Below are 12,319 nucleotides of genomic sequence, written 5' to 3'. Positions count from 1 at the left end.
GAGACTCCAAGTGACTTGCCTACTGGTATCGCCCCACTGGGAATATCCATCTGACTCTAACCACTATGCTATACTAACTCCCCTAAGCCCCTTCCCCGCCATCCTTATAAATTGGAGATAATTTTTGTGTCCTATCACACCTAGAGTAGCACTTTTCAAATTGTAGGTCACGGCACAGTAGTGGTTTGTAAAATCAATTTAGTAGGTTAAAAAAAGAGGATAGAAGACATAAGAATATATCACACCTACTGTTCCTAAAACTTTTTTTCGAGTGTGTGTGTATAAGTATATATACATGTTACATGGGAAAATATATTTTATGGAAAAATACATTACATGAGAAAATAATTTCCTACCATGGTTCGTTGTCAGAAAGTTTGAGAGTTACTGTTCTAGAGTTTTTTGAAGGTCAAATAAATGTAAAATATTGTTGCAAAGCTCCCTGTGAACTCTAAAATATCCTACAGGTCTAACTTATCATTATTATTTAACACTGGGAACTGACGCAAACAGATCAAGGATGGCAGATAAGTGTTGCTATGCTGTTCCTACACCCATCCCATCCGTTGCAGATAGTGCTAATCTGTCACTACATCATGTCCAATGGAACCAGGACTCAACTTTGACATACTTCAACAAAGCACTCCAGGCCTCAGGATAAAATGTGTTTGCAAACCCAGCATTTAACTTTATGCATTGTTGTTGGAGTACATCAGGACCAGGCTGTGGCTATCAAGTACTGCTTAGAACTTACTGAGCTCTGGCTCTCATTTAAATGCTAGGGAAACAGATGCCATTCCTATGACAGCACGGGGGTCTCTGCATTACAAGCCCCAGAGAGTTGACTACTGTCTACTCCCCTCATAATTCCCCCCACCATCATCCTCATCTGGAAATGATTTACCTCCATCTGCTTCTCAACGGGCATCAGTCTCATCCAGAAAACCCATCTATTTTCCCTTGAAACACAGGTGGCAAGAGGCCTTTCCTGCCAATGCCATTTTCTTTGGAACCTGCTTTTTCCTCATTAATTCATGAGGGAACTGCAGGGAACATGGGGTGCAAATTCCCCAGCAACAGCCCTGACAGCATGCCCCTCAGGATATGCACTGTTTCTCAGCTGACACAGCAAACTCTTATTGGTCACAAAAGGAACTGGGCCTCCCTCTGTTCAAAATAGAACGGAAACTATTTCTCTACAACATGCAAAGGAAGCCTATAGAATTGGCAGTTCTCAGAAGTCACCACAAAGGAATCCATGTGGACCTAGGGACCTGAAAGACTTGTCAGAGACTTCTTCAATGGAATGTGCAAGGCACAAGAAACTTTTGCGTGTGGATTTTAGGTCAAGACTCAACATGACATTCTCGACTGTGTGAGAAAGTACTCAAGCAGCTCAATTACCAACCCAGAAAGCAGTCTCTCAGTGTTTTATAGACCTTGCTAATGATTGAGTCCCGTGGTCTCTGCTGGACTTGGCTTCTCAGCGCTCTGCCAGCCTGCCTCCCACACATCTGTACATTTGTCAGGCTGTAATGGATGGCTGGTGCCAGCAGAGGCTGAAGTCTAGCCTTTCTCTCTGGAATACATAGAGATCTCAAATCATTAATAATTGAATCTGGAGTAATGAACATAGCTGTACCAATTTGTGAGCAGTAATAATCAAGTGACAGATCAATTCATTATTTCACTGTACCAAAAGATAATGGTAGTTAGTCATAAAAGGTGCAGCTTTTCCCCCCAAAAGTTTCATAAGACTTAGATCAATATGCTTTTTAAGTTCTAAAATAAAATGGGTCATTAAAAAGGAAATGAATTATGTTGGGTAGCTTCAAGCCTATTTATATTCAGACTTGCTTATCCAGAATTACTGTACCTTTTTCCCCAAATGCCTTTGGGCACTGGGGCCTGTAATTCTTACTTATTAATTAAATCCAAGAAATGGAACACGGCTTCAGACTTTGAAAGGGGAGTTTGGGATAGTTGAAATACACTCCCCCAAAGTCATCAATAATAATTTGAGGTTTTTATGAGTAAGTAGCTGCATTGGGAATAATTATTTTATGTCTACCGAGAAGCTTCCATCATCTTTTAACACCTCGGTGAACACTGTTGTGCTTTTCCTGGGCCAGGCACTATGCTTAGCACTAATAGTACCACCTCTATCCTAAGGCAGCAGTAGAGACATTAATAACATGTAATAAATACAGGATTGGGACAGTACTTCTGCCTTCACCGAGGGGTGGAAGATTGAGGAAAGACTAGACAGAGACTGCAGAAAGGAAGGGAGCCATTGGAGCTGAGCCTTGCAGATCACCAGTTTGCCAAGCGAAGGAAGAAGAGTAAGACTGTTGTAAGCAGAGGAATGACAAAGGTGGTAAAGTAGAAACTAAGAATGGATAGTGAATTATACTAATTACTACATTTCCCCTTCATTGTCACATTTAATCTACACAACAACTTCATGAAGTAGGTATATTATTCATCTACCCACCTCCTTTTTTAAGATGAGGAACCTAGCTTCAGGAATCCAAGATGGCAGTGAAGTAGTTGGAAGTTATATTCACCTGCTACCAGGATCAAACTAGAATTACAACTAAATTATAGAACAATTATCCTGAATAACTAATGAAAGAGTAAAGAGAACTCTTATAACCAAGGATTTATAGAAGAAGCCACATCAAGACTATTCCAAACAGGTTGCCCAGGGCCAGTCACAGGCGGTGTTGTACATTGGCTTGCACCAGAATCCTTCCCAAGAGGCCCAGAACCAACTTCAGACAACATCAGAGCAGGATGCGATAAGCCTCACAAGCGGCATATCCAAAGAGAGATCTCAGCAGGCCCAAGGCCCTGCTGAAGTGAATTCTACTTTGTGTGATAAGCATTTGCACAGCAGCTTGCACACCATGGTCAGTGTTGAGCCTCACAGTCAGCCAACCTGAAGGTCTATCCCATGCACAAATAGGCCAATAGCAATCAAAACTCAATTACAATGGGAGGGCCCACATAACCCATACAAGGGACATTCCTGGAGCACCCAGCTCAGGTGATCAAGGAGACTGCGCTACTGGGTCCCACAGGACACCTACTTCATAAGGCCACCCCACCAGGACTAGGAATCATAGCAGATCTATCTAATATGTAGAAATAAACAAAAAGAGGCAGCCAAAAATGGGGAAACATGCCCAAATAAAAGAACAGGAGAAATCTCCAGAAAAAGCTAAATGAAATGGAGGCAAGCAATTCATCAGACACAGAGTTCAAAACAACAGTTATAAGGCTGCTCAATAGCATGAGAAAGGAAATAGAAACCATAAAAAAGAACCAATCAGAAATGAAAAATATAATACCTGAAATGAAGAAAACACTGTAAGGAATAAACAGTAGGTTGGAGGAAGCAGAGTATTGAATCAGCAATTTGGAAGACATGGTGGAAAAAAAACACCAAATCAGGACAGCAAAAAGAAAAAATAATTTTAAAAAATGAGGATACTTTAAGGGACCTTTGGGACATGAAGCATAACAACTTCTTCATCATAGGGGTGCCAAAGTAGAAGAGAGAGAGCAAGGGGTCTAGAACCTATTTGAAAAAATAATGACTGAAAACATCCCTAACCTGGTGAAGGAAAAAGACACACATGTCCAGGAAGCACAGAGAATCTCAAACAAGACGAATTGGAAGAGGCCCATATCAAGATGCAAAATTAAAATGGCAAAAGTTAAAGACAAAGAGAGGATCTTAAAAGCCACAAGAGAGAGACAGTTAGTTATACAAGGGAGCTCCTGTAAGACTGTCAGCTGATTTCTCAACACAAACATTTCAGGCCAGAAGGGAGTGGCATGAAATATTCAAAGTGATGAAAAGCAAGGACCTACAACCAAGATTACTTTACCTAGTAAGGCTATCATTTAAAATTGATGGAGAAATAAAAATCTTCCCAGATAAGAACAAGCTAAAGGATTTCATTACTACCAAACCAGTATTATAAGAAATGTTAAAGAGCCCGCTAGAAGGAGGAGGAGAAGGAGAAACAGAAGGACATAGTTAAAAGAATAAAATGGCAATAAATATGCACCTATCAGTAATCACTTTAAATGTAAATGGCTTAAATGCTCCAAATCTCAGAGGAAAGGGGAGTGGGGGTGGGAAAAGATTAACCAAATAACTTATATGCATATATGTGTATGTAACCCATGGACACAGACAATAGTGAGGTGAAGGCCTGGAGAGGGGGCAGGAGTGAGGTGGAGGGATTCAATGGGGGGGAGGGAGGAATAAAGACATCTGTAATACTTTCAATAATAAAGATATATTAAAATAAAAAGACATAGGGTAGCTGAGTGGATTAGAAAACAAGACCCATATATATGCTGTCTACAAGAGACCCACCTCAGAACTAAAGATACACACAGACTAAAAGTAAAGAGGTAGAAAAAGATATTTCATGCAATTGGAAAGTAGAAAAAAGCTGGGGTAGCAATACTTACATCTAACAAAATAGACTAAAACAAACGCTGTAGTAAGAGACAACGAAGGACACTACATAATGATATAGGGAGCAATCCAACAAGGGAGCTATAACCCTTGTAAACATTATGCACCCAACATAGGAGCACTTAGATATGTAAAGCAAATCTTGATGCACGTAAAAGGAGAGATTGACAGTAATACAGTCATAATAGGGGATTTTAACACACCATTGACATCAATGGCTAGATCTTCTGGACAGAAAATCAATAAGGAAATGGCGACTTTAAATGACACACTAGCTCAGATGGATTTAATTGATATCTTCACAGCATTTCACCTGAGTAGCAGAATATACATTCTTTTCAAGTAACAATGGAACATTTTCTAAGATAGACCACATGCTGGGACACAAAACCAGTATCAAACTAAAAATATTTTGCATAGCAAAGGAAACCATCAACAAAATGAAAAGACAACCCACTGAATGGGAGAATATATTTGCTAATGATGCATCTGGTAAGGGGTTAATATCCAAAATTTATAAAGAACTTATACAATTCAACACCAAAAAACAACCCAACTGAAAAATTGGCAAAGGACCTGAATACACACTTCTCCAAAGAGGACATACAGATGGCCAACAGACATATGAAAAGATGTTCAACGTCACTAATCATCAGAGAGATGCAAATAAAACCACAATGAGGTATCACCTCACACCTGTCAGAATGGCTCCATCAGCAAGTCAACAAGTGTTGGAGAGGATGTGGAGAAAAGGGAACCCTCATGCACTGTTGGTAGGAACACCACTAAGGAAGGAAATATGGAGTTACCTCAAAAAATTAAGAATGTAACTGCCTTATGACCCAGCAATCCCACTTCTGGGAATATATTTGAAGAAACCTGAAACACTAATTCAAAAGAATATATACACCTCTATGTTCACTGCAGTGTTATATACAATAGCTAAGATCTGAAAGCAGTCCAAGTGTCCATCAGTAGACTAGAGTGGATGAAAAAGCTGTGGGACATTTATACAATGGAATACTACTTGGCCATAAAAAAGAAGGGACTCTTACCCTTTCGGACAGCATGGATGGACCTGGAGAACATTATGCTGTGAGTGAAATAAGCCAGTCAGAGAAAGACAAATGTCATATGATTTCACTCATATGTGGAATCTAAGGAACAAAATAAACTAATAAACCAAATAGAAACAGACTTGTAGATAGAGAACAGATTGACAGTTGTCAGAGGGGAGGAGAGAGGTTCTGGGGCTGCGTGAAAAGGGTGAAAGGATTAAGCCAAAACCCCCAAAAAACTCAACCATAGACACACACAACAGTATGGTGACTAGCAGAGGGAAATCTGGGTGGGAGGAGGTAGAAAAGGGTGTAGGGGGATAAATGGTGATGGAAGGAGACTTGACTTAACCAATGTCACCCCAATAAATTCAATTAAAAAAAAAAGAGGAACCCAAAGCTTGGACATACTGAGTTGGACATATTAAGTCACTTGCCGAGACACCCAGAACTGGAAAGTGGCAGAGGTGACTTGGGAAAAGGTATGCTATTTCATAAGTTTGGACTTTATATTCAAAACAGTGTGGAGCCCCCCAGGGTTTATCATAGTCATTATCAACACTCAAACAATAGAAGCATTGCTAAACACCTTACACAATGCATACACTTTTGTCATTGTGTTTTCAACTAACAACCCATTGAGGTTGAAGCCACTGCAGCTTTCAACAGAGAAATGGCGTAAACAGGAGCTGAGTTTCAAACAGTACCTGGTGGTAGCAGGCAGGATAAAGCTGAACCTAGAGATTCTAGTCAGGGAGCGTAGTTATGAGGCTGTTGCTTAAGTGAGAGGTAGTGCTGAGAAGCATGGTGCAGAGTGATCAACATCCAAACCATATGTTTTTATATTGGTCTGCAATTTCAAAGTGTATTCATACATAAATAGCTTGTTGGTTCATTTGCACAAGGGACTTTTGTGACAAGAGGGGTAAGTCTACTGACTTAACTCATCTGGGAGGGGAAATACAAGGACACGGAATTCACTTATGCACAGAGGAGCTGATATTGAAAGTAATGGTGCTAATAACAGCTTTTAAATATGCGTACTTGCTGATTGAGGCACAGAACCAAAGTCTTTTCCCCTTGCCAGGTAAGAACTGGACCTTCTGCATTGAGGCTTTCAGACTAGAAACGTGATGGACTTCTGGGTAGAATGGAAAATTATAAGAACACAAAAAATGTTTGTAAAATATTTATGTGGACCAGAAACATGCCAGGATGTGAGTGGAAAATCTCCTTGCTGCAGGTGTTGCATAGCAATCAAAAAGCAGATTGTCTTCCTAACGGGGCTGTTCATAGACCTAACCACCCCCATGCCCCTTTCAGAGGAGGAAGTTTTGAGAAATTACTTTCAGTCCTAGAAAATTAAAGCAAAGTACACATCTGCTGATAAAACTGGTTGAGATACTATTTCAGTAAAGGCTCAGTTTCAAAACCAACACTTAAGTCAGTAGAACCGTTTTTTCTCCCACAAAATAGAAGTATACAAGGGAAACAGTGCAGGCATTTACAGAATTGTGTTAAAAAGCACTCACTATAAATAGCAGTAAATGCTAGGGAGGTATGTCTGTGCAAACTGACACCTCTGCTTAATTTCCCTCTAGTTCCCCGTAATGAATAGTTTCCTTCTTCCATCAGGTGATTTTGGGAAGCCCCTAGTATTTTCTTAACAATACTGAATGGCCTTAACTTTTAACTTATATGTCGTCAGTAGGTAGTTTGTATATGTTTCTACATAGGGCCAGCAAATGGACTGTTTAGTTTTATGGCTAGGTAATGGTGGCCTGGTTGTGGAGTTCAGATACATGTTTTGCGTAGCTAAACATATTATTACCCAAAAATATGCATATGTGTTTGACAAATTACTCAGACCTAGCCACTGCTGACCCCGTGTGATCTGTAGCCTTTTGGGTATAAATGACAATATAATCACAGCCATATATATACATGAACCTACAGTAGTGGGCTTTTATTTCTGCTTATGCCACATGTTTCACTTAATGCAGCCCACACATTTCATGCGATGGGGCTTTAATACTCGGAGCCTGAGGTGCTTAATTTCCTGACTTCTCATTAAGTATCCCAATCTACCCATTTTAAAAATTAGGTCTATTTTGTGCCTATGTTTGCAAATGTGTTAAAGCCATCAACAGTTTTTATATTTGAGCTTGAGAAAATGCTACTGATCACACTTGGCAGCAGCCAAGTACAGAAGTTGTAACTAAGAGGAATGAGCAGTTACCTGGGTTTGCAGAATGCGGATTTGGATGTGCAAAGGTTCAGATAGATGAAAATATGAGTCAAAAAGTCTCTCTTTGAACTCCAAGGATATCGGAAGGCATCCCAAGGCCTGACTTCTTCGAGGTGAGGAGTCTGGAAGGGTAGAGGGAAGTCAGCTGTTTATTTGTGCACGATTCCTCTCATTGGTGCCTTTTCTTTTCCTTTCTCCCAGTGTTGCTAACAACCACAAGCAAAATTTGATGACAGTGGCAAACCTCGGCGTGGTGTTTGGACCCACCCTGCTGCGGCCTCAGGAAGAAACAGTAGCAGCCATTATGGATATCAAATTTCAGAACATTGTCGTTGAGATCCTGATAGAAAATCATGATAAGGTAATATGGGCAAAATATAGGTCACTGTGAGTATGGAATTGGCCTTGGGGGAGGCTGAGTTGGAACTGGCATTGAAGGTTGACTGCTGTTCACATTGCTAATGAGAACTGTGATGATGAAGTTGCTGATAGTGACGGTGATGATAACCATCTCATGATGGCAGCTGTGGCAATAATGGTGGGCATGGTGGCGACAGCATTTATTCTACAGTATTTATTCTACAGTGGGGACTGTGCTAAGTACCTTATACATGTTGCCATTTTACCCTCACAATAATCCAATGAAGAATAAGGACAAATCTCATTTTGAAGATGCCCTTTGCCCATTTTTTAAAAACTTGGTTGTCCTCTTATGAATTTATAATAGTTTTTTTATAATATTAGGGACATTAAACTATTTTCATTTGTGTTGCAAATATTTTTTCTAATCTGTACTTTGCCTTTCAGTTTTATAAATGGTGTCTTTTCTGTGTGTGTGTGTGTGTGTTTTCTGTCTTTTCCTTTAGGGCATTTTAGTCTTTCTTAAGACGATCTCCCTCACCCCACATAATTAGGTATGTCAACACAGAGCTGCCCTTACAAAACTGGGGTAGGGGACATGATGCTTTACTTGTATGTCCCATCCCAGTTCCTCATAGTAAATCCCTATGAAGCCTCTCAGAAGCTGCAGGGTCCCCTGGAGCACTGTTTGACACTCACAGCTCTGGGATCAAGTAAAAAATGTGTTCCTTCTAAATAAATCTTTACCTAGAATCATGAATTAATTGTGCTAGATAACCTGCAAAATAAATCTAGACCACTTATCACTGCCTGCACTAATAACACTCTAACTTTAGCATCATCATCTCTTGTCTGGAATTTTTTAAAAATTATCTTTATTGTTGAAAGTATTACAGGTGTCCCATTTTTTCCCCCCAGTGACCCCCTTCCACCTCGCTCCTACCCCCTCCCCAGGCCTTAACCCCATTATTGTCTGTGTCCATGGGCTATGCAGATATGCATATAACTTGTTTGGTTAATCTGTTCCCACTCCCCACCCTCTTCCCTCTGAGATACGACAGTCTGTTGCATGCTTCAATGTCTCTGGGTCTATTTTGTTTGTCAGATTCTTTTGTTCATTAGCTTCTTCTTAAAGAAGACCCTTCAACATTTCATGTAATACTGGTTTGGTGGTGATGAACTCCTTTAGCCTTTTCTTGTCTGTGAAGTTCTTTATCTGACCTTCGATTCTAAATGATAGCTTTGCTGGGTATAGTGATCTTGGTTGTAGGTTCTTGCTTTTCATCACTTTGAATATTTCTTGCCACTCCCTTCTACCTGCAAAGTTTCTGTTGAGAAATCAGCTGGAAGTCCAATGGGTGCTCCCTTGTAGGTAACTAACTGCTTTTCTCTTGCTGCTTTTAAGATCCTCTCTTTGTCTTTAACCTTTGGCATTTTAATTATGATGTGTCTTGCTGTGGACCTCTTTGGGTTCCTCTTGTTTGGGACCCTCTGTGCTTCCTGGACTTGTAAGTCTATTTCTGCCACCAGGTAGGGGAAGTTTTCTGTCATTATTTTTTCAAATAGTTTTTCAATTTCTTGCTCTCTTTCTCCTCCTTCTGTATCCCCCATAATGGGAATGGTGGGCCACTTAAACTTTTCCCAGAGACTCCTTACACTATTTTCATATTTCTGGATTCTTTGTTCTTTTTGCTCTTCTGGTTGGGTGGTTTTTGTTTCCTCATGTTCCAATTGCTGATTTGATTCTCAGCGTCCTCTACTCTACTGTTGATTCCCTGTAAATTATTCTCCATTTCAGTTTCTGTAGCCTTCATTTCTGATTTGTACTTTATTATGTCATTGATGATCTCACTAGTTTCCTTAATAGTCCTACTAAGATCCTTGAGCATCCTCATAACAATTGTTTTGAGCTCTATATCTAGTAGCTTTCTTGGCTCCACTCCATTTAGTTCTTTTTCTGGAGATTTTCTCTATTTTTTCCTTTGTGACATGTTTCTTTGCCTCTGCATTTTGGCTACTTCCTGATATTTGTTTCTATGTATGAGGTAGAGCTGCTGTGTTTCCTGGAATTTGTAGAGTGGCTTTGTGTAGTAGGTATCCTGTAGGGCCCAGTGGCTCAGCCTCCCCCGTCACCTGAGCTGGGCCTTCTAGGTGCTCCCCTGTGTGGGCTGTGTGCACTGTCCTGTTGTAGTTGAGCCTTGGTTACTGTTGGCATCACTGGGAGGAGATGACCCCCAGGCCAGTCGACTGTGAAGACCAGCTGCAGCTACAGCCAAAGAGTTGGTATTCTGGAGACACCCTTATGGAACAAGATTTACTTCAGTGGAGCTTTGGTGTTCACTAAGTGGACCCTTGAGTGTGTCACTCGTAGATGTGGTAGAGTTGTAATCCAGCATGGTCGAAGCTGACCACCAGGTGCACTGTCTCTGGGGCCTCCTGGGAGGTGCAAAGTCAACCTCTGCCAGTGCCTTGCCCAGGGCCACCCAACATGAACTACACAGCAAATAGTAGTTGGCTGCTACTTGTCCTGGGCTTGGAGGTGTCCAAGAGAGGCCAAGTTGTGAACCAATGCAGGCTGCCACTAGTGCCAGGCCTCGAGCCACTTATCAAGAGGTATGGGGCATGCTGAGGCAGCTGCTGCTTGTTTGAGAGATTTTAGGAAAGTCCTAAGCATGAGGCTCAAGAGGCCACTTGCATAGAAAAGCCACTGGAAATGGCCTGGATGAGCCTGCAGGTGGGGAGGGGCAGGACATCCGGGAATCATGGGGCGGGGCCAAAGGTGTGAGTCGGTGCTGGCAATTCAAATATGGCGCCTGTCCGCCATGTGGGGAGCAGGCTGGCAAAAGGAGCAATGGCCTCTGCCTGGGAGAAAGCCGCCCTTCCAGCTCTCTCCCTGATTCCAGGCAGGTTAGTTCCTCCCCAAATGTCCCAGGTTCCTTTCAAACTGCTGCCCTTCTCTGAGGCTCAGAGGGAGCGTGTCCGAGTGAGTCCGCGCGCGGGCCCTTTAAGGGGAGCTGACTGGGACTCCCACAGCCTCCGAGTTCCTCAGCCACAGCCCCCGCTGGTTGTGGGGACTTCTCTTCTGGGACTATAACCCTGGGCTGGGGGGCCTGCTGTGGGGCTGGGACCCCTCGCGCCTTTGGGAAACCGCCACCGCTGAGATGTCCCTCCTGGTTTTAAATCGCAGCACCAGCTATGGGCCTGCGGCCCGTCTCTGGGATTCAGCCCCGATCCGCCTGTGTGTCTGCCCCTCCTGTCAGTCTTGATGCTTCTTCAGTTCCCTGGTTGTAGGGCTTCTGTTCAGCTAGATTTCAGGAGGTTCTGAGTGACGGTTTTTTATATTTTAGTTGTAATTTTGATGTGGTTGTGGGAGGCGGCGGGGACCGCGGGGACCTACACCGCCATCTTGTTGTCTCTGATTGTCTGGATTTTTCTAAGAACCTCCTCATTTGCTCCCCTGCTCCCACCTTTGGCCTGTCTCTTCTGATACCAGCCACTAGAGTGAGATTTGTTTAAATGTTAAGTCAAATCAAATCAGTTGTCTGCTGAGAACCCTCCAGTGGCTTTCCATTTCGCTGAATGAAAGTTAGAGCCCTTACAAGAGCCTAGAAGGTCCCACTTGATCTCTGCTCTCCCCTCTGTTACTACCTTGGCTGCCTTGCTGTTCCTCACACATGGCACCCACTCCCACCTCGAGGCCTTCGCAGTTGCTGTTCCCAGTGCCTGAAACACTCTCCCTCCATATAACTACACAGCATGCTTCCTCACCTTTTTCAAGCCTTCAAAAAGTCCCACCTAGATCTCTGTATTTAACATTGCAAGCAGTCCCAACCTCCAGCATTCCCCCTCCCCTTGACCCTGCTTTCTCTCTCTCCATAGCACTTACCACTTTCTAGCATACTATGTAATTTACTTACTGATTCAATCTATTGCCTTTCTGACCTCCACTAGAATGGATGCTTCATGAAAGCAGACACTCTGTCTATTTTGTTCACTGCTTGATTCCCAGGTCCTCAGTAGACACCCAGTGCGTATGTGTTGGGCTCTTGTGGAAGCTGGTCTCCAAAAGGGATCCCAGTGACCCTTGTCTCCTGTTAGTTACTCCCTTGTGTAGTCCCCTCCAACGTGAATAAGAAATCTCAATATCAATCCCAG

At 42.3% G+C, this 12,319-nt stretch overlaps 1 protein-coding gene across 2 annotated transcripts in view; it reads left to right on the top strand.

The window, feature by feature from the left end:
* ARHGAP26 (Rho GTPase activating protein 26) overlaps window positions 1-12,319 on the top strand; it is a 401,390-nt gene that overhangs the window by 298,201 nt on the left and 90,870 nt on the right. For both annotated transcript variants that reach the window (XM_087816295.1, XM_087816294.1), the window contains exon 18: window positions 8,006-8,165. In XM_087816295.1, coding sequence (XP_087672421.1) covers window positions 8,006-8,165 — 160 coding nt within the window. The remainder of the gene's footprint in view (window positions 1-8,005; window positions 8,166-12,319) is intronic.

The sequence above is a fragment of the Miniopterus natalensis genome, chromosome 4 (genome assembly GCF_054644295.1).
Source record: "Miniopterus natalensis isolate mMinNat1 chromosome 4, mMinNat1.hap1, whole genome shotgun sequence".
Lineage (NCBI taxonomy): Eukaryota > Metazoa > Chordata > Mammalia > Chiroptera > Miniopteridae > Miniopterus > Miniopterus natalensis.
This window is presented reverse-complemented; position numbering and strand designations above follow the sequence as displayed.